This window comes from Myxocyprinus asiaticus, chromosome 39 (genome assembly GCF_019703515.2).
Source record: "Myxocyprinus asiaticus isolate MX2 ecotype Aquarium Trade chromosome 39, UBuf_Myxa_2, whole genome shotgun sequence".
NCBI classification, from domain to species: domain Eukaryota; kingdom Metazoa; phylum Chordata; class Actinopteri; order Cypriniformes; family Catostomidae; genus Myxocyprinus; species Myxocyprinus asiaticus.
Genome location: NC_059382.1, coordinates 13926362 through 13954143, shown reverse-complemented (window position 1 = coordinate 13954143; position 27782 = coordinate 13926362). Strand labels below are relative to the sequence as shown.

Below are 27782 nucleotides of genomic sequence, written 5' to 3'. Positions count from 1 at the left end.
GAGTAAAAATGCCATGTAGTTTCTCAGTAAATGTGAATATATATATATATATATATAAGCGGCAAGCATAGCAATTGCATAAGACTTAGGATATTGCACTTTTAAATGGTTTTCTATGCTGTATAGCATGTCACACCGCAGGACATGTCAACTTTCCAAAACTACTGCATGTCAAATACCCATTTCTGAATTTTCTGTGTCTGATTCTCAGTGTTTTATGCATAGAAATAAAATTATCCCAAGATCAGTTTACTTCCTCATAAGCAAGACAGCATAACTGAAAGAGTTATGTTTTGAAAGCAGAGTCACAATATGTGTGTGCATCATGCTTTGTTGGAGTCTAATGATCTGGCCTTCCTTTGTGTTCTTGTAAGCAGGTGGCACTTGGTGATGCCAGGATGTTAGGAGAGATGTCACTCAAAGCCAGTCACCATGGAAACACCAGAGTTAGCCCCAGAGGAAGTGAAGACAGGGAAGAGAGGCGAACATGTGTTGTTGATATGAACTCCCAAACCGGTTTTGGTCAGCACCTGCAATCCCCAGTGTCCTGCTTCTCAGAGAGACACTTGCAACTACAAGATGATTTGAATGTATCTAATGAGGGGTCGTCCATTGGAGACTCGAGCCAAGATGTTTCCTCCTCCCTTGAGAGCTGTGTTAAGTGAGTAGGCATTAATGTATTTTGGCAACATCTGTTAAAATAATCCTACATAAGTGCTTTTTCATTGGTCCATCAGGTTGGAGAGAAGGTGGATGCTGTGGTATGAGTTAATGAAAGAACATTCCAGCTTGGACGACTGGCTTCAGTTGGCAGAGAAAATAGCCGCATCCCCTAACTCAAGCCATGTGCTGTATGTTACAGCTAAAGAAGAGTTACAGAAGTATGAGGTAATGTATTTATGTGTAATTTTGTGTTACTTTATTGCAGTTAGATGTAAGGATAGTCACGATGGTCAACTAGTTGATTAGTGAGGTCGACTAGTTTTTTTTTCTATAGGCCTACATTTCGTTTAGATTTTTTTTCCCGATGTCAATGAACACTAGTTAGCACTGTCTCCAAACTGTTCCTTTACCCTCAGGACATGGTTCAGATGACTCATACCAAGTTTTGTTTAAATCCGCCAAAGTGTTGAAAAGATTAATCACTTTTTTAATACAATTTTAAGTGGCGGAGAAGCAATATGGCGATTTTCAGAAAAATTATCGGAAAATGATTGCATGCTGTGCTTAGCTGTTTGACAGTTTGGAGGGTTTTTTTTAGCATCCCATCAAGAGCATTGCATTTTTTAGATGCTGTCAATTTAAAAAATATTCAAGTTTTAAATAAACGTCTCAAGACCCCTACATTCTTTTCCATTTTGTTTTTGAACAGAAAAACATGTCCTCTGAGAAACGCGCCCAGTCCAAGTCAGATGAACCCGAAACCAGCCTTCATCGACTAATCGGTCAGGCAATCCACTGACTAGACAATTTTAAAAAGTATGCAGTTTTAAAAATCTCTATTTACTGTATGTATCTTAATGGCAGAAACAAATTCCCCCAAAACAATTACAGCTGTCGCTCTTTTATTATATAAGATGATGGAGACCATTGCCGACTAGTCATTTTGAAAACAGGTGTCTGTTGTTGAGTGGATAGTTGCCAACTATTTGACACTGCCCACAATGAAAGTGTAATCAACGACACATAGACACACTTACACACGCATAGGCAGCATATTTACTCCTGATCTGGGATCCGTGCCAGTGAGAATAAATGACACCAAATGGTCGTTAAACTCCTTTGCTCTTCTCCTAAGCACTGTTTCACTCTGTTACCTGCAGGAGCTCATTTGTGCCTCCTTTGGTCTTAACCCTTCACACAAGTGTCTTACAATAACCCACTTTTAAAATGACCTGTATTGTGTCCGTTTTTGTACCTCACTGCAGAGCCTTCGTGCTGAGGCCAGAATTCGTTTAACTCAGCTGGACAGCCTGACCCAGAGGAGCCAAATTCTGGTTGGCCTGTTCAGTGGTGCTATGGGTGCATGGCTTGTGGAAATGACAAAGGACTGTGGACAGCGCTGGGACCAGCTCAGCAACACAGTGGACACTGTCTGCCGCAGGTTAAAGGTAAAGGGGCTCTTTTTCAGCTTTGCTGCCCCTCAAACTGCTCATATTTCAAAGGTATGAAATCAAAAGTAGATTCTGTGGCTTTTGGTCCATGTGTGTTTGCTTTGAGTCCATCTATATGCTAGTGTACTCCTAAACATTGACAGAATGCATTTTTAGCAGGTACACACATATATATTTTACAGTCTTTTTTCTTCTGGGGAAAGCGGACCAAAGGTATTGATGACTAATCTTGCACTATGCAGATTTTTGTCCAATAAAATGCTCTCTAGAATGGTAATGTCCTTCCCTGTAATACCACCTGCAACCGACTATCAACCGAAGTTGCAACTCATGGTTCATGGCTGTGACGTAACTAAGGCTTATTGGCCATTTAAAAAAGGGGACAAGCTCTTTGACATGTCCTGCCCAAACTTTAAATAGGAAATACATCAACACAGGAAAGAAAACTACTCATCAAGTGAATTCACAGGGTCTTTAAAGCACGTTAAAATGATTCAGGTTTCCTCTAACTTCATTCTTCAAAACATAATTCTATGGAGCTCAAAACGTCAAACACAAAAAACATGTATTTGAAAGACACATTATAGTCGCTACTTGCCGTGCACATAAGTCTCTCTCTTCCCTTTCCTCCATTCATTTTAATCCCATTAACTCTTTATCCATACAGTCCTCTGCTCTGCCTGTGTTACATAATTCTGCCCTTCCAACCGCAGTGACCCCTGCGTAACATCGGTCCATGCTTGGCTGCACTGCATTTGCCCCTTACTGTGGGCTTCTGTGTCTGTTTTGTTTATGCCAATTCCTCTTTGCTCCCTGTTCAACGCTTTGACGTCCCTGTCAGTCACTGTCTGTGCTAAAAGCAGCATCAGGGTGTAGATTCATGCACTCTGTGTGTGTGTGTGTGTGTGTGTGTGTGTGTGTGCCACAGCACTTTGTGTGCCAGCGGGAGGATTTTGAGGCACAAAGGGAAGAGATGGCCATGTGGCTGGCTGACATGGACCTCAGGCTGAATGAAGTGGAGCACTTCTCAGGCAAAGACACCTGCTCGAGGATGCACAAGCTTCAGGTACCCTTGCCCTCAAGGAGATGTGGATCTTTAAGGGATATTGACTATTCACCACATACAGTATCTGCACAACCATGATAGACTGTGGTTCAAAGCATGACATATGGGTATGTATTTAAGTGGTTAAAGATCTGCACTTGTGACTCATAAGTTTCAGTTTCAAATCCCAAAAGGGGCGATTCATAAACTATTGCCATTGTAATAAGTGTAAATTATTATTATTTATTTTATTTTTATTTTATTTGGCATGTCCAATTCCCAATGCGCTTTAGGTCCTCGTGGTGGCGTAGTGACTTGCCTCAATCCGGATGGCGGAGGACGAATCTCAGTTGCCTCCACGTCTGAGACCGTCAATCCGTGCATCTTACCACATGGCTTGTTGAGCGCGTTAATGCGGAGACCTATTCACGCTATTCTCCACGGCATCCATGCACAACTCACAATGTGCCCCACTGAGAGCGAGAACCACATTATAGCGACCACAAGGAAGTTAGCCCAATGTGACTCTACCCACCCTAGCAACCAGGCCAATTGGTTGCTTAGAAGCCTGACTGGAGTCACTCAGCACGCCCTGGATTCAAACTTGCGACTCCAGGTGTGGTAGTCAGCGTCTTTACTTGCTGAGCTACCCAGGACCCCTGTAATAAGTGGATTGTAGGTCATATGTATAAAAGTGTCTGAACAATAACAACATTCACAGGAGTTATGACATGTTTTTTATGACTTCAACTTGATCTCACGAAAACATGTTCAGGTCACATTTCACCCCAAAATCAATGAGAGATAAGTCAATTTATGGATCATGAGAATTGTTTTTGCATTGGGATGTTATTTTCATGACAATGAAGCTCATTTCCTCCCTGAATTCTCATTACCATAATGTGTCCAGATAATTCCCATTATTCTCAATGGTGATTTATAATTCGATTCTCATTTCTGTAATGCAGTGCTTTTATAAAAAAAAATTACTGTATTGCTGGTAAATAAAAAAAATTAAAAAAATTAATCTGATCCACCAGCAGGTCCACAGGGACAAAACGTTCAAGTCCCAGTATACATAGGTCAGGCATATGAGGTATCCTTTGAAATCTTAGAATCTGAATTTTTCAGAGAATACCATCACTTTTGTATTTGTTACACGAAATAACAAAATAAGGCCTGAAACCATTCGTGTTGTAAATCAGTGCCACCTAGAAGTAATGGGGTAGAAATATTAATATGAATACAAAAGTCTTTCACATGGCACTTAAAATATATGTCATATATCATATGAAAGCTCTTATTCTCAGGAATGTAACTGTAGAGTTTATTTTTCCCTAATACCACAGTTCGAAAGATTTTCAAAAGAATCACAAAATGAAATATGAAGTCATCAAATACATACGTCTCCTTAATGCATCGATCATTGCTGCTGTAAGCCCCAAAATAGCTAAACTTTATATCATCCTGGTTACTTTCGTAACCTCCTTTCCCTGATGGAGGGAACGAGACATTGTGTCGATGTAGTGACACTAGGCGTCACTCCTGGGAGCCTCAAACACCTCTGCATTTTGAAAAAAGGCCACTGGGAATTGGCGAGTGGAATTTGCATGCCACTCCCCTGGACATACGGGTATAAAAGGAGCTGGTATGCAACCACTCATTCAGGTTTTGTGCTGAGGAACCGAGACAAGGTCCCGACCATTTCAGCGGGTAGTTCGGTGTTGTGGCAAGAGGGACACAGCGTCTCGTTCCCTCCATCAGGGAACCGAGGTTACGAAAGTAACTAGGACGTTCCCTATCTGTCACTTACTCGACATTCTGTCGATGTAGTGACACTTGGGGTCCCCATACAAAACGCCACAACTAGCTGAACTGTGTTACGTGGACTTGTGGTGCAAGATGGGCAGACAGCTGTGTGCCTCGTAGCCAGCGCACCAGGCCATCACGTAACCTACCCCAACACACTTATGAGCGTTGAACTTTCCTTCGGGAACAAGTCGACTGCCCAACAAATAGGGACAGGCTAGCCCAGTCGTGGCCTCTTTTCCTCTTTTTTTTTCTCCCCAAAAAGAGTGGAATTTGTTAAGCGACTGGGGGCCATAAATGTCTACGTTGGGGGGGTGTCACTCCCAAGGGGAAGACACTGCGGAGACCACACCCCGCCCAGAGAAAGGGGTGGTATTTTGAGTTGAAATATGTCACATGGTCTTACCGAGTCTTGTCGGAAGTATGTCATGTGGAGAGGTCCCATGGTAGGTCCTACCTGAAGGGGAGGAGTTTCTACAAATCATGGCGACCGGGGGCAGAGGGGCCTCTGCCCAAGGAAGACGCAGTTTACCGACAGGGAAATGATTTAGTGGAAGATATCACATGGGGTCACCTATGGGGAACCAGCACATGTGGAGCACCTACCCCAGTACAGGGCCTAATTAGCACACATACTGGGCCGGCGGCGAGTTTCTCCGCAAACTCGTCTGCTACAGGGCTAAGGAGGAAAGTCATCCAGGGATCACAGCTTGTGAACACGACTGGGAGTCAAAAGCGCACGTCTTCACCTCAAGGGAGGGAAAAGGTGCTATGCGCAAGCGGTACACCCAGCCAGCTGTCCCGGAACTTACATGCTCGTACTTGACAATACACGGGACGAAACCGGCTCAACCAGGAGATTGTAAAACCTCGCAAAGGTGTTGGGTGTTGCCCAGCCCGCTGCTCTGCAGATGTAAGCCAAAGAGGCGCCACTGGTCAGGGCCCAGGAGGCCGCTACACTCCTAGTGGAGTAGGCTCGTAACCCCATGGGGGCGGCACGTCCTGAGCATGATATGCCATCACGATAGCGTCAACGACCCAGTGGGCAATCCTCTGTTTGGAGACAGCGCTTCCTTTCCGCTGTCCACCAAAGCAGACAAAGAGCTGCTCGGAGCTTCTAAAGCTCTGCGTGCGATCCAAATAGATGCGTAAAGCACACACCAGACACAGCAACGCCAAGGCTGAGTTTGCCTCCTCCTGAGGCAGCGCTTGCAGTTTCACCACCTGATCCCTAAAAGGGGTCGTGGGAACCTTGGGCACATAGCCCAGTCGGGGTCTCAGGATCACGTGAGAATAACCCGGACAGAACTCCAGGCACGATTCTCTGACAGAGAATGCCTGCATGTCCCCTACCCTTTTGATGGAAGTTAGCGTAGTCAGGAGGGCAATCTTCAAAGAGAGTGTCTTAAGCTCAACTGACCCAGGGGCTCAAAGGGAGTTGACCCTAAAGGACTACAGAGAGGTCCCATGAGGGGATGAGGCGTGATCTGGAGGGATTCAACCTCCTAGCACCTCTCAGGAACCTGATGATCAAGTTGTGTTTCCCCAAATACTTACCATCCACTGCATCGTGATGTGCCGAAATGGCAGCCACATACACCTTCAAGGTGGAGGGGGACAGCCGCCCCTCCAGCCTCTCCTGCAAGAAGGAAAGCACCGATCCGACTTCGCATCTCTGGAGGTCTTCGCATCGGGAAGAACACCACTTAGCGAACAGGCGCCACTTCAAGGCATACAGGCACCTCATAGAGGGAGCCCTAGCCTGAGTGATCGTGTCTACCACCGCGGGTGGTAGACCACTTAGGTCTACTGCATCCCTTCCAAGGGCCAGTCGTGGAGATTCCAGAGGTCTGGTTGTGGGTGCCAGATGGTTTCCCGTCCCTGAGAAAGAAGGTCCTTCCTCAGGGGAATTCGCCGGGGGGGCTGTCGCGAGGAGCGTGAGGTCTAAGAACCACGTCTGGGTGGGCCAGTAGGGTGCTACTAGGACAACCTGCTCCTCATCGTCCCTGACCTTGCACAGGGTCTGTGCAAGTAGGCTCACTGGGGGAAAAGCATATTTGCATAATCCCGTTGTGTGCCAGCGCATCTATACCGAGGGGTGCCTCGGTCAGGGCGTACCAAAGCGGGCAGTGGGAGGATTCCCGGGAAGCAAACAGGTCTACCTGTGCTCAACCGAATCGACTCCAAATCAGCTGGACCACCTGGGGGTGGAGTCACAGCTGGGCGTACAGGGGCGGGGGGGTCTGCCGCTGGAGCGCCAAACCTGCCAAAATAGGACGGTGGACAGTGGTCGTGACGACGGCTGTGCGCACCTGACATGTGACCCAGGGAACAAGAAAACCACTCTTTTGTTGAAGTTTTGGGTACCGCAGCCTCTTGGGCATGCGGCGAAAAATGAAACAAAAGATTCTCCTCCTGGCCCTCCACCGGGGGATGGAGTGGTCTGTCCACAAGCTCCATAGAAGTGGATCTCCTCGTCCCTGGATCACCCATCTCAGGGGCGCTTTGAAGCCTTCCTTGGGTTCTTGGCGGCCGGCCGTGAGATGGGTGGATCTTCTTCCTGCGGTGGGCTCCACGCCGGGGCCGGGCCGCAGGGGCGGGCTGCGGCAGAGCTGGTGCTGCAGGAGGACACCCTTGGCGACGAGCAGAAGGGGTGCGGGGTCTTGAGCCGTGCCGGGGCAGGATATGCTGTATAGCCTCCGTCTGCTTCTTCACCGCCGAGAACTGCTGGGTGAAATGGGGGTGTCAAGGAACCATGCCTTGTCAGCCTCTCTCCTCGACCAGGTTTAGCCATAGGTGGCACTCCTGGACCACCAGGGTGGACATCGCCTGCCCTTCGTTGCCCGGAGAGTGAGGTCGGTCGCCGAGCGCAGCTCCTGCATCAATCCCGGGTCAGAACTATCCTCGTGCAGTTCTCTTAGCACCTTGGCTTGGTGCACTTGCAGGAGAGCCATGGCGTGCAGGGCGGAGGCGGCCTGTCCAGCGGCACCGCAGGCCTTTGTCGCCAGAGACAACATAACCCTACAGGCGCTGCATGGGGTCTCAGGTGGCCCTGCCAGGTGGCGGCGTTTTGCGGGCACAGGTGCACCGCAACTGCCTTATCCACCTGAAGAATCACAGAGTACCCCCTGGCAGCCCCACCATCGAGGGTAGTGAGAGCGGAGGAGCTCAGAGGCCGGGTCCAGGCATTGAAAGGTGCCCGCCACGACCTCGTGAGCTCCTCATGCACCTCCGGGAAGAAAGGGACCGGGGCGCAGCCATGAGCGGCGCTCCGGGCCAAGGAACCAATCATCAGGCTGCGAAGGTTCAGGGGGGTGAGGGGTTCCACTCCAGCCCGACACACAAGGCCACCCGGGCAAGCATGGCTGTCTCCGCGTGGGCAGTACCCAAGCATGTAAGACCGTGATCATGGCCATCGGAAGTGGAGAGGTAATGACCGCAACCAGGAAATACACACAAACGGAGAGGCATCTTTAAAAAGACGTTCTCCATTAATGCCACTCTTTTAAGAAGGGAAAATATACTCTTAGTAAGAAGAATATAGTCTTTTAGCTGCTGTAGCGCCCAGGGGCATTCTCTGCACTTCACCAGTGCAAGAGGGGGAGAAGCCACTGTAATGCGTCGTAAATCCAACAGCTTTTCGAGGTGAATGGATCGGTAGAGTAATTCAGCTTGCTGAACACAACCGCTCGGCTCTGAAGAGAAAATCTGAATGAGTGGTTGCATACCAGCTCCTTTTATACCCATATGTCTGGGGGAGAGGCATGCAAATTCCACTCGCCAATTCCCATTGGCCTTTTTTCAAAAGGCAGAGGTGTTCGGGGCTCCCAAGTGGGACCCCTAGTGTCACTACATTGACACAACTTCGAGTGAGTGACAGATAGGGAACTGTTTTTACCTTAAGCAGTTGTCAAAAAATTTGCCATTTTTTACTTGTCTGTGAGCTAGCTTGGCTGAATAAACGAATGTTATATCTTAGATGTCAAGAACAAAATATGCCATCCAGCAGGAAAAGAATCCTAAACAAATCATCATAAAAAATGTAAATATAATAAGAATTAAAAAAAAGTACTTTTTAGCATAAGATTATAAACACATACAATATTTAGGAATAATTGGAGTCTTTTTTATTTTATTTGGGGGGTTTTATTATATTTTATATTTTATTATTTATTTTGGGGGGCTTTCTGAAAAAAATTAGACCAATTTTTTGCAATTAGTCCACAGTGTGTGTGAATGGTGTACTTTTAAATTTGAGTGTGAAAAACTGCAGGCAGCAGTGCAAAAAAGTATTCGAGTTTAATGAGTTAAAGGCAGCACAATAAATAAATATTTATATATATATATATATATATATATATATTCCTCTTTTGATTTTGGAGTGGGATTCTTCCATATACAAAAGTAAAATCAAGGAAAGCTGTGCATTATTTGCCTTTCAGGGATTTCGGGAGGCAGTGGGAGAGAGTGCAGGCCGACTGAACAATTTGCTCCAGCGTGGTGAAGAGCTGATCCAGAGGAGCGAGCCGGCTGATGCCCAGGCCATCGAGAGCCAGCTGCAGGATCTCCTGCTCCACTGTACTCATGTCTTTCAGGGCCTGGGCTGCCTGCACACACGCCTGCTTAGCATGAGACTGGTATATATCCATGCATATTCAGAAATTAGATTATCTGAGTTTATTGCAGGTGTGCACCCCAAAGTGAAAATTCTGTAATTTACTCAACCTCATTTTGTTCAAAACCTGGATGAGTTCACAAAAGGAAATGTTAGGTAGAATGACAGTCTCAGTCACCCTTCACTCTTTAATGTAAGGAAAAAAGATTCAATGAAAGTGAATGGTGACAGGTTAAATGGAAGAAAGTCATATACTGTAGGATTGGAACAACATGGGGCTGTGTGAAAGATGACAATTTTCATTTGCAAATATCCTATTAAAGCCTTAAAGGCTATGTGGTCTCTTCTGCCCTTCATATCTAATTTATAAATAATTCAATTGTTCCATTATATTAGAATGCAATCAAAGTATATAATCCTTCAAACACATTTCCCACCAGAATATTGGCCAACCAAGCAACAGTAAATCTGCGCATTTTAAATTATCGAATCAATGTCAGTCCTTCATAAGTCACACATTATGTGTACAATTGACTATGAAACCTTGAGAAACCCTTCTCTACAAAATCTCTGGATAGCTTTTTATTATTATTATTATTATTATTATTATTATTATTATTATTATTTTAATTCAATCCTTTCATTTAGTGGCTCCTTACTTTTTGCCTGTTGCATTTTTCAGAAAATAATTATCCCAAGGGAAAGCTATTCCAGCATCCAACTTCATACGTTCTGGCCGAAAAGTCATGAATACACCCCCTCAATAGCCTGAATAGTTGTCTGGTCGCCAAGTGCCCACTGTACAATACATGTACTGTCCATTTGAACAAGTTCCTTGTGTAAGTCTTTGTCTCTTTTGGCCCAAGCGGATCATGTAAAGACATGCTGAAAATGTAGCGTGCTTATGTTCATTATACAGTTGTCAGATATAGGATGTTTATAGAGTCCCACACCAGACATCCCATAATGAATTACCACATATTTTCCATAGCTCATACAAAACTCACGCAGCGTCCATTATGTGTGACAAAAAACTGATCGATCTTCACTCTGTCCTCAGAGAACTTTCTGAATGTTTTCGTATAAAGTGGCCCTGAAAAGTATTTGGACACAAAAGCCACACTTAAATTATGCATGTCATTGCATCGATAACAAATCTTAAACCAAGTGGCATCTGCAAGTAAATTATCCTTGATAAATGAACTTCACTTTTCTAGCCTTTTTTGCAGTTACTTTATACGTTCCCCTCAATTTGAAATGGGTGTTCTAACAGAGTAACCACAGGTGTAGTTCATCATATTAATTATATATTAATTAATTATTAATTAATTATTAATTATATTTTTGCTATTTACAATAGACATTTCTAGTAGTTTATAATTCTTTAAAGCTGTGGTTCCCAACTGTTTGCTCATGACCCAAAAATGGGCCACAGGTCTGTTCTGACTGGAGAGAAAAAAATTGCTAAATGCAAATAATAAAATGCAACTTGACATATAATTGGAATAGCAAACTAAATGGGCTTATAAAGGGAGAGAAAAAATACTATACATTCCCCTCAATTTGAAATGGGTGTTCTAACAGAGTAACCACAGGTGTAGTTCATCATATTAATTATAGACATGTTCCACTAAGTTTGACTTCAAGAAAGTGTTTTGTGAACAGTAGATCTGTTAAGCATTTAAAACCAGGCAAACTTCTTTTTGCTAATCGTTTTGATTTAAAAGGTGTGCTTGTACTGTGTCTTTAAAATGAATGGCACTTGGTTTGATATTTTGCTAATGCATTGACATTCAGACATAGTGTTTTAGAAGTACTGCAACTCATTGTTTCCAAGATTCCAGTTACTCTAACTTTTAAACCTAACCACATACTGATCACAACACATTGTTTTTCTTCTTAAGGATTGTTCTTTATGAACTAAAATTCTGAAAAAGATCTTAAACACCATGTCTACACTGGACGTGTCCATTGACATGAAACAATGGCTTGAGGCTGTCTATATTGGACGCATTGAAGTTAATGTTCTAAACCATTTATTTGTCTTGTTGGCAGGAGTAGTGCCAGCGCGTGCAGCGCAAAATGAAACATGACATCCGTTTACTTTCATCGTAACGCAACGTGTTGCAATGGACACTTCCAGCATAGACAGATTAATTGATTAAAATGGGATCTATTTGTTTTTGACGAGGCTCATGTCCGGTGTAGACGACCTGTGTAGTAAGAGTTTTTGTGTGCTATACCAGGTTTTTGAGGAGGACTGGGCTCTGGGTGCTCCAGATTCCGGCTGTCCTTCTGAGAGTGTGCTGGAGGATGACTGTTTGGTGGACCATACCACGGGACCTCGGCCTCAGGGCTCTCTTCATCAGACCAGCCAAGACCACCTGGTTCTTGAGTGGGACCCTTCAGTGGACATTGACATTCTTACTTCAGTGCAGCTGCAGGTGGGTATTTCAATACATCTGTATTACAATCCAGTGGTTCCTCAAAGCAAATTCTTATCCATTACTGGAACTTGCAACCTTATTAAGGAATATTAGATGATTTCTTAGCTCTTTGGTGCTATTTACAATAGACATTTCTAGTAGTTTATAATTCTTTAAAGCTAAAATGGGCCACAGGTCTGTTCTGACAGGAGAAAAAAAAATGCTAAATGCAAATAATAAAATGTAACTTGACATAATTGGGATAGCAAACTAAATGGGCTTATAAAGGGAGACATTTTTTTTAAAAAAACGCCTCCAATATCAAGGTTGTGCATCCAATCAAACTCTTTAGTTTTGTGTTGCAAATGTATCTGTCACTTGGTAATATGGCTAATACTAACACAATGTTTGCCTCCAGTGTTTGTTAGGCTGATAAATAACACTTCTGCTATTCTTTATGCATTTACATAATTGTCAATTTTTCTATTCAACCTGTATATAATTTTGAATATTGTTCACTCCATGCACTCACTGGTAATATTAATCAACTTCATGTTTAATTTAAATAACTTTTTTTTGTTACTTTTGTACAATAAAAACTTTTTTGGTATCGTGTTGGGTCGCAACTTGGTGTTCAATGCAAAATATGCGTCCTGAATCAAAATAAACGAAGAACTACTGCTTTAAAGCACAAGGAGTGTAATGTTTACCCTGCGGTTGCATCAAAGTTTTCTTTTATTCTCACAGGTGTGTCTTGCACAGAGGAACCGGCCAAATATCCTTTAAGAAGGAGAGTCTACGTAAGTCCTGTGGACTCACAACCAGCCAATGCTGCTATCCACGTCAAACAGACAGTGAGTCATCCACACTCCACTAGTTCCATCTGACAGCTTAAACTCCATATAAGCTTTCATACAATTCTCATTTACATTGTGGATCATGGAGCCAATTATTTTTTTAATGTGTAGTATATTAACATCATGTATTTGCAAACATTTTTGGTCCAGAAACACATTCAAAATGTGATTCAAATGCAAAAAAGGGGATTGCATGCTTTGTATGTTTTTTACTCCAACTGAAATATGATCACAATAAGCACTGTGTATTTGTGTATGTGTTTGCGCACACATGTGCCTGCACATGTTGTAGCATGCAGAGTGTGTAATGCAAGTAGGATGTATGTTAATTTGCTATTTGTTTTGGTGTTGTCCTGGCCACAGGTTACTGCCTTATTTCTGATTTAATTTAATGGGATAGTTCACCCCAAAAGTGAAAATACTATCATTACTTACTAATTTCCATACCCTTTTTTAATTAATTTTTGTCCACATAAAAGGATGTGCTCACCCCCTTCTAATTAACAGGTTTGGCTATTCCAGTAATTCCAATGAAGACATTAATACTATGGCATGCAATTACATTCCAGAAAATTGTATGCTTCCAACTTTATGGCAACAGATTGAGGAGGGCCCCTTTCTGTTCCAGCACAACAATGCCCCTGTGTACAAAGCAAAGATCCAATAGAAATGGTTTCTGGCATTTGTTGTAGAAGAACTTGAATGGCCTGCACAAAACCCAGACATTAACTGCACTGAACACCTTTGGGATGAATTGGAATGTATCTTGTGTCTGAATGGGACCAAATTCCCACAATCATGCTCCAACATTTAATGGAAAGTCTTCCCAGAAGACAGAAAGCTGTTATAGCAGCAAAAGAAGGGATTAATGCTATGGTTCTTAATGTTCAGAAAGTACATATAGCTACAGTATGGTCTTCAGGTATTCACATCCTGTTGACCAAGTTGTATAAAAATTCATTATTTTACTACAAGCAAGTGTGTGTTGCAGTGTTGGTGAATGATCAACGTATGTGTGGTGTTTTTCAGGGCATAGAGAGGAGCTTAGAGCATTCCGCCCCACCCCAGATGCCAGTGCCAGGTAAAGCCGAAGCTCCTGATTGGTCAGTGTGACTGGTGCCATCCACTGAAGGCAGCATCCCTGTCACAGCTTAATCACTCAATAATCATGGAAGAGCTGCTCTTAATTTGGCTTCTTTTCTAGTATCCTTGAAAAATAGCCAGCAGCCACCTTAAACCGTTTAAAGAGATTATTGATGGGGGAAGGGTCTTAAACGTTCAAATATCCAATGTGCCGTGTTGTGATTTCGCCTAGTTTATCTTTTTCAAAGCATCAAATTGCTTTTGCAAATGTACTTATTGCTTGTAGACAAGAATTAGACATTTCATTGTAAAATTGCCTCTTTCATGCACAGTCAATCGAAGGAATACTTTATACAGCCTATTACTGATTTGTTTATTCTAAAAGACTTTGCTAATATCTGTTTTCTGTTTGCATGTGTGTGTTTGCCATGCAGTTGACAGAGCTTGCAAGCCCCAGTATCCTGGTCCATTTAAAATCTCCACACCTGAAACCAGGCCTCCTGAGCCTGGGACTTTTGACCTGGAGCGCATCAGTGCCTGGCTGGGCCAGTCGCACCAAATTTGTTTTAAAGCCGTTCCACAGGTACATGTACATATACATACATACATACATACGTGTGTGTGTGTGTGTGTGTATGTGTGTGTGTATATATATATATATATATATATATATATATATATATATATATATATATATATATACTGTATATATAAGCATACGCCTTCAGATCAAAACATTTTTAAGATCGTGAGAAACATTTCAGTCAAGCGTTTCAAACGTTTTGACCAGTAGTGTGTATATGCGTGTGTGTGTGTGTGTGTATGTATGTATGTATGTATATATATATATATATATATATATATATATACATACACACACACACACACACACACACACACACATAGTGTGTGGGCAGGTTTGGGTGGTTTACGAGGACATTTGTTTAGGTTACAAACTGGTAATTACAAGGGTATTATGCTATAAATGTGGTTTATGAGGACATTTCTAGTGTCCCCATAATTCAAATCGCTTAAAATACATCCTAAACGAGGCTTTATTGAAAATGTAAAAATGCAGAAAGTTTTTTGTGAGGGTTAGGTTTAGGGGTAGGGTTAGGGGCTAGAATCTATAGTTTGTACAGTATAAAAATCATTATGTCTATGGAGAGTCCTCATAAGGGTAGCCGCACTAGCGCATGTGTGTGTGTGTGTTTGGGGGGGGGGTGGGGGGCAGTTTTAAGTGGTTTACATGGACTTTTTTTTAGGTTACAAACTGGTAATTACAAGGGTATTATGCTATAAATGTGGTTTATGAGGACATTTCTAGTGTCACCATAATTCAAATCGCTTAAAAAACATACTAAATGATATTTTATTGAAAATGTAAAAATGCAGAAAGTTTTTTTGTGAGGGTTAGGGTTAGGGGATAGATTCTATAAGTCGTACAGTATAAAAATCATTATGTCTATGGAGAGTCCTCATAATGATAGCTGCAACCAACGTGTGTGTGTGTGTGTGTGTGTGTGAGAGAGAGAGAGAGAGAGAGAGAGAGAGAGAGAGTTTTAGCAGCAAAGTGAGTAATGCTACTAATTAAACTCTGTCTGTCACTTTTAATTTAAATGTATTCATTTGGACATTAGCTTGATGTCAATATTACAAAATTGTTGTTGCAAAGTAATCAACGCTAATACGAGTATTAAATCAGTGTCACTTTTTTAAAGGCAATAAAATACCAGCTGCCAGATGTTTATCAAATTACAGCTCATAAAAAACAATCATCGGATGTTTAAATGGACCTAGTTGTCATTATTCAATCATTAATGCACAAATCATCATATAAAATCATTGAACTTTATCAATGATATAGAGACTCTAGCTAATTGATATCAAGGTATCAAAAAATGGGTTTGCCATTAGTTTTTTTAAATGAACATTGTCAAGTACTTCCTAGGGGGAACACATTTAAATGTAGAATTTTATTGCACTGAAAGTCACTAGATAAAAGTGTCACCCAAATGCATAAATGGACTGTAATTGAAAATTCATGTGAACTTTGTGATTGCTGTTGGTGTTTTTATTTAATTATTTTTGTAGGTCATATTTTTCATATGAATTGTTCATCTAATTTGCTCTAACTCAGTGTTTTTATGTTTTTAATGTAATTTTACTTAAATCATGTTAAATCAGTGTAATGTTATTTTGTCATAACTTGCATAACAACCTCAGTTGTTATAATTGTTTATAACTGTACATATGAATCACAATTATAAGTGCATAATGGATACTTGGTACAAGTGCGCATGGAGGATTTTTTCCTAAATCTCATTAAGACTACACAGCATTGATTTTGAGCATTACAACAATTTCTACTTTACCGTCACCATGCTTTTCCCTTTCCACTTTAATGCATATCACATGGCTGAAGGCCCATTTACATCTTCAACTTGATACTAAACCTGTTCATATCTATATTCATAAATCCATCTGATTCATCAGTGTCTCCGTGGGTAAAATTACATTTTTAGGGGCATCATAAAAAGTAATGAGAATATGAGGTGCATATTTTTCAGCTGCGTTACTAATTAATCCATCTCAAATTAATCTGAACCATCTTGACTAAAAACCTCATCCCTTGCTCCAGAGAGGGTGGGGTTGGGTCGGTTTCTGGGAATGAGAATCCTCAGTGATGCAGAGCCCCGACTGCCTGCCGAAGCTTGGAAAAACCTAGATGCTAGAGAGAGAGAGAGAGAGAGAGAGAGAGAGAGAGAGAGAGAGAGACCATTTCCATTTCAAAGAGGCTCTTGTAATTTCTCAGTGCTCATGGCTAATTGGCAGCTTTACAGGGATGGGAAAAAGACCCGCTGCACTAACATGCTCTTTAATGGCTGCCGTAATTGTGGGCACAAACATAGAGGGGACTCGTACCCCAAAAGGGCCAAGAGTGGCTGTCAAAAAAGCCCCACGGTGATGTGCTACTAGAAAGATGGACAAGGCAGCTTATTGGCTGGTCCCATTAAAGGAAAGAATAAAAAAGGAGAGAGAGGAAATGAGAAAAAGCAAGTGAGAAACACAAAATGGAGCATGGAAAGATAGAGCCGCCTTGAACCTTATTAGTTAATGGAGCCCGTCTCTTTCAATTTACAATCACCCTTTGTAGCATAGTGAAGCTGTCACATTGCAGTGCGAACTGTGCTTTCCACTTCTTGGCGATCGTAAGTGTTTGTTGCTTGTGTGAATCTTTATAGCCCTGCTCCAGTTTTTCATCTTTGGCATCCAGAGAGGAGGAGGAGGGAGCTGAGTATCAAGAGAATGTGCTCCCCAAGAGGCGCCCCCACCAACAGCAAGCTCAGCACACGTGCTCCTACTCTTGCCCATCTATGTCATGTGACCTCCAGCATCACTCTTATAAACGTCACCAAGACCCACAGGTATATCTCTCACACACAGACATTTTCATAAACATCCTCTCCTTCTGTCTTGCAACTTCATAACCTTCACAGCATAAAATACCATTCTAGATCTATTCCAGCGTTGTAATGGCTTTTTGTGATCACATGAGCTTTGCAAATTAAAGCCAGGGCTGTTAATGTGTAGCCAATGTGGCTCTCTGCATGATTTTATTATGTACTTTGCACCTCTTTGCACTCCCCACACATAATTATTCTTGTAATGTGCTCCAGTGCCAAAGATGTGGTAAACAATAGAGTCCTTGCAGGGATTTGTTAATCTCTAGCTATTATCGTCTTGTCCCTCACTGTCACTAGAGGCTGCAGGAGAGACCTTGTTTCCCTGATTCACTGAAGGACAACACCTGTACAAAGTCGAGTTGGTGAGGAAGTGTTTACTATCTAGATTTCCTTGAATTTGGAGATGAATAAACAGTTTGCTTTAACCTGGTTATTAACTGCATGTATTGTCTTGTGCTAAATTACACATGACTAAATTTGATTTATTTTTTTCAACCAATCATGGAAAACCCACAGATAATTGGAATTACTGTACAGTATGTGTGTGTAGTAGCTGATTTTCAGAATGTAAATCTTTATAAATCAGATGGATTTTATAACTCAAATGTTTATTTGTAAATATTTGTATAAATGAGTGAAAATGGGATTTCTTATGAGAAAGTGTCTTTGTATCCAGGATTCTAAGTCACCCTAGACAAGGCCTACACAGCCTTGTGCAAAGTAAAAAAGTAATAATAAGAAAAAAAAACATACTTTTAAGGTTACATTCTTTATTTCTAAAATGTATTTTCTATTGCACTGAGAAAATTCAAAGAGAAACATTTGACATAGTGAATTCACGCTTTCCTGACCAGTGACCCCAATTGTGGCAGAAAACTCGATTTGACTTAAAGGAATATTCCGGGTTCACTACATGCTAAGCTCAATCGACAGCATTTATGGCTTAACATTGATTACCACAAAATATTTTTTGACTTTTTCTTTGAAAAAGCACAAATCTGGGTTTCAGTGAGGCTCTTACAATGGAAGTGAATGGGGCCAATCCATTATCGTAAGAATACTCAATGTTCCAAAAATATAGACACAAGACATGAACAATATTTGTGTTAACATGATTTTATTGTGATAAAATCACTTGCTAACCTTTTCTGTATAAATTTACATCCAATTTTACAACTTCATTGCCATAAAGATGTAACGCCGTAAACCCTAAAATGACAATATAAACAATTATACAGCTCAAATCTTAACAGAAGAATTAATGTAAGTGATTTTATAATATTAATCTTCACATTTTTGATACATGATATGATATGTGTGGGTGAGAAACAGATCAATATTAAATCAATTTTTTGTCATAAATTCTCCTCCCTGCCCATTAGGGGGTGATATGCAAGAAGGATGTGAATCACCAAAAAGAGGAGGATAAGAAAGTGAAAGTTAAGTGGAAATTGACTGAGCAGGGAGAAGAATTTATAGTAAAAGAAGGACTTAAATATTGATCTGTTTCTCACCCACACCTATCAAATCACTTCTGAATATATGGATTTAACCACCAGAGTCGTCTGGAGTACTTTTATTTTGCCCTTATGTGGATTTTGGAGCTTCACTATTTTGGCACCCATTCACTTACATTGTATGGACCTAAAGAGCTGAGAAAGTCTTCGATTGTGTTCAGCAGAAGAAAGAAAGTCATATACATCTGGCATGGCATGAGGGTGAATAAATAATGAGAGAATTTTCATTTTTGGGTGAACTAACCCTTAAAGCAAAACGTTTGGGCCTGAATGCACAATTGGATCATTTGTACCAACTACCATTATTGAAGAGACATGTACTGTATGTAATAAGTGAATTCTGGAACACCACTATTGGTAATGCTGAAAATGGATGATGTAAACCTCTGCTTTTTTTTTAATGTAAAGATTTATTTTCATGTTTCCATGTGTGCAGTGACACGTGTAAACCAAAGGCCTCTACTGGCAACTCATCTCATAGTGGCCCCTGGCTCTTTGGGCCCCTGAAGCTTTCTGAAACGCGAAAGGCCTCGGCAGCACTGTTTGTCATCTTGTGTGCCCTCCTGCTAGCTGTTGTGATCTGGCCCTTCATATCACATGATTCCCCATGCCATTGGTCTAATACCTTAACACGTTCCTTCCACCTGGCCCTACATTACAAAGGACCCCCTCCCACCTGATGATTCAGGCTGCAGTACTGTAAAGATAGAGAGTGCATTTGCTAAACTCTTCTCTTTGCTTTTAGATTAAAGGATTTTTTAAAGAGATTGTTCACCCAAAAATGAACAAAATTCCATTATTTACTCACCCACATGTTGTTCCAAACCTGTTTAACTTGTGTTGAACACAAAAGGAGACGTTAGAATGTTAGTCTCATTTACCATTCACTTTCATTGCATCTTTTCCATACAATGAAAGTGAATGGTGACTGAGGCCAACAGAAACGTTTGGAACAATGTAAGTAAATGATCACAGAATTTACAATTTTGGGTGAATTATTCCTTTATGAAAGCATTTCTCATCTGAAAATGGGGTTCAGGAGGAGCTAAATCTGTTTGGCTGTTTTGTGGTTTTGCATAATGATTATACAAGGTTATCCCTGGGTGCCATCCACATGCCTTAAATATGGTTGGACTCAGGCCATCAAAGGCCAAGAGTGTAAACCCCACAAAGTGCACTTAATTCTGCTCTGACCAGTAAAGCCTTCTCTGCTGGCCTAACATGCCAAATAAATAAATATTTTTCATCCTTTCATTCTCAGTCACCTTTTTGCCTATGTATTTTTAATTGCTTTCCACTCTTAATTAATCTACAAACAAATAGAGAAAAACGAAAAGTTTATCCAGTCAGAATTTATTCCTTGATGCTTACAAGCGAAGCGTGACAACTGTTTCAGAAATCACATGCCCGAAGCCGAGCTCGTTAGCTGAAGTAGCGCGTGAGTTTGAGCTCCACCCCCTCAGTACTTCAGAATTTTCACAGAATCCCTCAACAGTGCAAATGAATGGGCAACTAAAGTCAGATTGTCAGATTCATCAGCCAATCAGATTGATTTATTTGTGCTTGGTGGGTGTGATCTTTAGGATATGTCCCGGTCGAGGTCTTCTAGCTGGCCTTGAGTGACGCAATCATGCTTTAAGTGACGTAATTTGAAAGCGAGCGTGAGATCTTGCTGACGAGTCGGCTGTCATCATTGCTGTTATCGCCATTGAGAAAGAGATCCTTATGGATTTACAAATACTAGATGTTCTGCATGACCGTGTGATTGCTTAATTTATTAAACAGGAAAGGAGGACTGATTTTCACTTCAAGTAAATTGGTAAGTGCTTTTTGCATTGTTATAGCAACATCAGGAGTTTTCTAAGTGTAAATTAGGCTGCTGGATCAAGTTTTGAAAAGTAGTGCCGTGTTCCATTCAACTCGGAAAGTCAGATTTTACAACTTCCTACTAGGAAAAGTGCAATGGAACACATCTTGAAGTCAGAATTACAACTTGTAGGCTCGTGCAGAAATTCTCAACTGCGATTTTGCCGAGATGCAAGGGCATGATGTCACACAAACATGTCGACACTCAGGGAGATATACAAAGTAAGTGATAAACATTCACTTTATTAAGTAATATCGATAAATGAGTTTGTTTCCACATTACATGATATTAAAGCTTGTTTAACAAACGCCTGCAGAAACAGGTGTATAAAACATTATAATCTCTTTTGGTAATCATACACCTGAAGCACAAATGCTAACGCTGCAGCATTGTTTATCAGTTGGGTTGCTAGGAGACATCTCTAATGAGAGTCAAACCCCTGCTAAGCTAACAGGAGCGTTGCAGTTCCGAATATCGGGGAATGGAATGCATTTATGGTCGGAGATATAAAGTAGGAATATCCCACATCCAACTTGAATGGAACGCAGCATTACCATGTACCCTGACGAAACAAAATGTATTGCAAGCAACATTTAAATCGCAAATATTATTAGATAGATTTTTCCAGGTATTATAGACCTCCTTGGTAGATTCATATGAAAAATTATGATTTTTGAATGTCTGTTCGGGAGAACAAAATGTCAGTTGGTATTACTAAAGGCATAGGGTGTCTTTTTCATTGTGAACCTGTGTTTTCTTAATGGCATGAATCACACTGAAGTCCTAGACTTTTAATGCACGGCCCGCCACTGGCTCTGACACTATTTTTTTCATAATGTTAGCGTGAATTGTATAAATAGTATCAAATTAAATTATTTAATGAGAGCTCAAGAAGCATCACTATTTAAAACTGCCTTGTCAAGCATGTTTACTTGTGTTTTCTTTAATTGTATAAAATGTTGCATATAATTCAGGTTGACTGACATTTTGCACAGTTTAAAAGGATTATTTCACCCAAAAATGAAAATTCTCTCATCATTAACTCACACCTCATGCCATCACAGATGTGTATGACTTTCTCTCTTCTGCAGAACACAAATGAAGATTTTTAGAAGAATATTTCGGCTCTGTAGGTCAATAAAATGCAAGTGAATGGTGGCCAGAACTTTGAATCTCCAAAAATCACAAAGTCAGCATAAAAGTAATCTATATGACTCCAGTGGTTAAATTCATATCTTCAGAAGTGATATGATAGGTGTGGGTGTGAAACAGATCAATATTCAAGTCCTTTTTACTATAAATCTCCACTTTCACTTTCACTTACACATTCATCTTCTTTTGTTTTTTGGCTATTTGCATTCTTCGTGCATATCGCCACCGACTGGTCGGGGTTGGTCAAGGGTGGAGATTTTTCGTAAAAAAGGACTTAAATATCGATCTGTTCTTCACCCACACTTATCAAATTACTTCTGAAGACATGAATTTAACCACTGGAGTCTTATGGATTAGTTTTATGATGACTTTGTGATTTTTAGAGCTTCACTTGCATTGAATAAACCTACAGAGCAGAGATATTCTTCTAGAAATTTTCATTTGTGTTTTGCAGAAGAATGAGAGTCATACACATCTGAGATGGCATGAGTGTGAATGATGAGAACATTTTCATTTTTGGGTGATCCCTTTGCACGTTTAAATGTTGGTCAACTGATTATTTATAGCTGTTCAAAAACAATACAGCTAAATATAATGTTGTAAAGGGAGAACTATAATTGTTGTACATTTCATATTGTAATGATTTCATCAGGAACCACTGTACTGTACACTGTAATCAATGTAAACTACTTAAAAAAGGGTATTCTGCACTGTATTTGGGAAATTACATCAGTCCAATGAAGAGACAAAAAAGCTTTAAACCAAATCCTTGTGCGCATCAAGGATTGGTTTTGCACTTATGTATTTTTTACGACTTCTACAATAAATGAGATGAGTGAAAACAAGTGGCCGGCTGTGGATAGTAACTTTGGAATGCATGTAGAGCGATGTGCCATGTGATTCTCATTGGGGGCGCATTCAGTGACTTTCTCTGTGTATCTGGGTTGGTGGACATGCTGAAAGAGGTTTTTGTGCTGCTGCCAGAGAAGAACACTCAAAATGATTATGAAAGAATGTTTCAAATTTAATTAGCACACAAATGATCTTTGCTGGAAGAGTCTGCACATGGCCTTTCAACCTCATCTTTGTCCATTCAGAGTTGAACTAGTCAACACTGTGGAAAATGCAGTGTTCTGTGCATGGGTAAGCATGCATGTGTCTGGCTATGTTTGGAATAGAATACTAGTTTAATAGTATACTAGTTTACTAGTACAGCTGGATACTGTTCAGTCCAAACGCTATATACTGCCTACTATTTAGTAAGTGAAAAAGTGAAACAATAGACTTTATTCCTCAAGAAATGTTTAAAAAGGTAGTATGCTAGTGTTGCCAATGACCTCATCACACTGCATTTTGAATTTGGCAATATCTTGGAAATGAACTAATTTTTGCATTTTTAATCTGTTTTTGTTTAAATGTCTTAACTTTTCAAATTAAATAATGAGTCAAGAAGGAGAATTAAAAAATCGCAGCTGACATTACTTGTAGTTCATCCGTCACAATGGAAAAGTAAGGCCAAGTCGAGCATACTGTGTTGTATGCAGGATTCTACAGGGTAAGCTCTGTTGTATGCATACAGAAAATTACATATACTATATATTAATGCATATACATTTAAATAAAAAAAATTAAGAAAATGCACATGCACACATACACACATACTGAGATGTTTATTTACTTGGCAAAAGCAAATCCTAAGAAAAAGAGAGCATCAATCTGAACCATATGCCTATGCAAGCCTATAAATCCCAAGCAAATCAATTCTGGTGTCCACCTGAGGAGGACATAAACAAACAGAAAATTGTGGAGGATTTCTGTGGTAATAAAGCCTTTGGAGGAAATAGACTTTTTCTGAACACTGTCAAGGCCTTGAAGATTTGTGCTCCTCCTGCTGCATCAGTAATTGCTGATATAAAGAGTGTTTGGATTTGGAGGGGAAGAGGGTCCTGCTGTAATAGAAAGACTAATTGAATGACTGGCAGAGGAAATGGTCTTTTTTAATAAAAAATGCATATGAATTTATCTGGGCTGCATAACTCCCATTATCTCGAACCAAAAGTGACTTTTTATTTTTTAATTAGTGTAGATGCATCTTAATTTTGGGTCTCACTCACTCACTCTCGTAGTTGATATCCTTTAAATTTGACATGGCAGATGTGTATCAAAAAATGTGAAAAATGTGAGCTGGGACAACCTGAATTTGGTTAGGCAGCATCGCTAACTCAGTTTGGAGATGGTTACTTGGAATTCATGTGATACCACTGACCATGTCAGGCCTTGCATATGTCAGGGGGTTTGCCATGCTTGAGAATAGAGATAGCATTTTATTTGCATACCATTTGGCTGAAACGTGGTCAGCCTAATCTTGAAGGCCCAACACTTTGCATTCCTGTGCATTGCAGAATGTTAGTAATACCATATTAGTGTATAAAACAAGCTGAAAACAATAATAATGAGGTCCTGCATATAAATGGTTCCATCCAGCTTGGAAATAACTTTTTGTTTGCTGAGAAATGGTAAGTTTAACATGCTGATAATGTTACACTAAAAAACAACTTTGTCTCCTACAAAAATGACTAGATTACCCAACGAATACTTAGAAATAGGAGTTGTTTTCCCAAAAATGAAAACTGATCCTCATGTTATTTCAAACTAATATGATTTTCTTCTGTGGGGCACAAAAAGAGGTGTTAGGCAAAGTTTTGAGGGGCAATTTATGACTAGCAAGGGCCCCGGGGCCAGTTTTCTTTTAGGTAGAAACTTTCACCAGGCGGCGTTATAAGATTAAAGCGTGGCTCAAAAAATTTCATTAGAAACAGGAAGGCAAAAGGGTCCTATAAGAGGGCTGGGGGTCCTCATATTCACAGGGCCCTCTTGAGGGGGCCTTGTATAACTGAGGGGCCCACATATTTAAGCATATATAAACATTTTTTTTTCAAAGTTGATGGCCTGTGAGACTTTGCAGCCCAGGGCACCCTGGTAGTCAAGGGCCCCTGGGCATTGGCCCGGTCCATAATTCACCTATGCTTTTAGATATGTTTCCGTCAAGGTTGCGAATTTAATTTATGTGAAAAACCACAATACCACAAAAACAATGTGCAAATAAAGCCGTGTTTTCATCCAATGTGCTCAACAGAACAAAATTGTCACTTCTGGAGAGACAGTAATCAGTATGACTCTTTTATTAATAAAATACAAAATACTGTAAAGAACTTTGTCTCATGTCTGGGAGTGACAACGCATCACACAAATCTGGGAACGCTACGTATGTGTGCGTTCCTCTATCCTTATGACTTCACCATGCAGATCTGTAAAATTTTATTTTTCAAAAGTGTCAATAAACCTGCTCTTCGGCACAGTTCAAGTTTGTATTCAACTTATTTGTTCTGCTAACTCTATGCAGGCTTTGGATTTCCTAGAAACCTTTATTTCAGGATGAAACATTTCAGATGCGAATATTGGTCCACTTTTGAACGAGTTATTCAGTCACATGGCTTTTTTGATGCGCATAGTGTATTTCTAACAAATTAAATAGGAGTTTCTATACGGTTAATGTGTTTCCATCATAGTTTACTATGCACATTTTGGAGATTTTATTTGCATCTTGGTGTTTCCAACCAGCAGTTTTTATGCGACATCCAAAAATATGTATAAAACTACATGGATGGAATCCCAGCTACTGACTTTAATTGCACCTTTATTTTCCCATACAATGAAAGTAAATGGTGAATGAGGCTGTCAGTCCCTAACATTCTACCAAGCATCTCCTTTTGTGTTCCACAGAAGAAAGAAAGTCAAATGGGTTTGGAACAACATAAGGAGTAAATGATTACAGAATTTACATTTTTGGGTTCCAGAGAATACTTTTTAGGGGGAAATATGTAATATTTACAAAATGTTAAAATAATAAATCACAATTAATCTGGGGAAACACTCATAGAGACTATTCCTTAACAGGTAAGCTATGAAACTAGAATTAAATCCACTATGTATGCCGGAATTTTGCTTGATGAACAGGGATATGAGTATCAATGTCACGGAGTTAAGAGTCCCACTTGGCATCAAAGCATATTCAATCAATAAAACAAACAAACAAGATAGTCAATTTCACATTGACTCTGTTGTTTTTGGACACAGACACCATTATTGTGTTCTGCCTACACAAGTGGGCAAAGGTACTAAAGTAACATAATGAGATAGCATGGAGCTAATCGACAGGATAGGGCACCATTGGTTGAGACCTTGGCTTCCACCAACCCCCTCCCACACAACAGGGCTCGGCCACAACAACAGCAGTGATTGAGATTGACAGGCTGTGCGCTTATAAAGAGATTACATGGAAATCCTTCCAAAGCCAACACTTCAGGACAGCGCGCGTTTTGCTAGCTAGAACAGCTGCAACTCAAAGGTTGCCCATGCGTGATGTTAACGTTAATGTTAGCCATACGCGGCAAGGGACACATTAACCAGTCGGCACGATTATAAAGGTCAACGAACAGTGCAGCTTGTCTGGGCCATCCACTGGGGCAGTGGGATGAAATAGTATGAGGTATTAATATGGCTGTCAGTCCCAAAACTTGCTTGTAATGTTTGCAGGGCTCATTCCCCTCTTACAAATACAGCTTGTTTAAACAAAAAACCATCTCTTAAAGTGCATTTTTCTGCACTATTCTACACCATTTTGTAGTATAAGTATTGCAAGTAATGTGATCACACTGAAAAATGCATCAGTCCTTCATCTGAAATCGGTTTGTGCTTACCAAAATTCAAATTACGGTCCCCAGTGGCCAAATCTAGAAGTGTTGTTGAACATGGGCACGTGTTAGCGCCAGTTTCCAAATGAAATGTCCACAGAGTGGTGCCAATAGTGAGTTGTAAAGTGAGTTGTTTATAGCTGTAATTGATACAATACAGTGAACAGGAATGCATATTTTATTAACCATATGCCCTAATCCAAACCCTAACCCTAAAACTAACTGTCAGGTGGAAACACATTTAGTCTTAAGAGGGGTTTTTTCCCCTTTGCACAGCGAAATTCAACAGGCGAAGAAGGTGTGGGCGTATGTTGAGCACGTGTGAAACCAGCGAAAAACTAATTGCCAAGCAGCCTCTTTTTAATGCTGCACTTTATTCTCTGGGAGAGTGAAGTTACAAAGAAACTCACTAAAATTATATCCTTGTCCATTGTGAATATTCAGTGTAGCTGTGTTCGCAGAATTGTCCACACAAGGGTCACGGCCAAACCAAGGAACTTCCTATTGGTCAACACGGTGAATTCGCCTGTCAACGTTTTCCAAACTTGAACTCCACACAAAATCCGCGAGGTGAAATTCTTCACCACCGTAAATCCAACACGCATAAATTCACAATCTTGCAGATTCCTATTGAGATGACTGTATTTCGCTTGCAGAATTTCACAGTGCGTTACATATGGGAAAATGTAATGTCCAAATCACGGCCCTTCATTGATTATGTGGATGCAATTACTTGCGTCCATGGAACCAGTACCTGTATCTCTGAGGCTTCTCTTGCAACGTGCTATCAGTAGCACCAAATGTAAAGGTAAACACATTTGAATTGCTACAAAGATGTCTGATGGGAAATGGCGCTTGTCAGTAACTTGTCGAAATCAGGGACACCAGAACATTAGGTAGCAACAGTTCGAGTTCTTGTGTGATATTGATGGTATACTACAAGTGCCCAGATGATATGGTTGTTCAACCAAAAAAACTACATATGAAATGTTGAACACTTTATGAACTCAATGATTGCAGCTTTCTCGACGTAGTGGAAGGGGAGGGGGTATCAGGCCACAATGCTGGACTGAAAA

General features: G+C 40.7%; 1 protein-coding gene across 1 annotated transcript; it reads left to right on the top strand.

The window, feature by feature from the left end:
- Nucleotides 1-398: 398 nt before the first annotated feature.
- LOC127429661 (nesprin-2-like) lies at nucleotides 399-21810 on the top strand. Its single transcript, XM_051678773.1, has 12 exons — nucleotides 399-661; nucleotides 738-888; nucleotides 1929-2111; nucleotides 3043-3180; nucleotides 9411-9605; nucleotides 11830-12031; nucleotides 12757-12863; nucleotides 13896-13947; nucleotides 14384-14532; nucleotides 17195-17377; nucleotides 17714-17778; nucleotides 19370-21810. The coding sequence occupies exons 1-12, from the start codon at nucleotides 399-401 to the stop codon at nucleotides 19611-19613; spliced, it is 1932 nt and encodes a 643-aa protein (XP_051534733.1). The 3' UTR covers nucleotides 19614-21810.
- Nucleotides 21811-27782: the final 5972 nt, after the last annotated feature.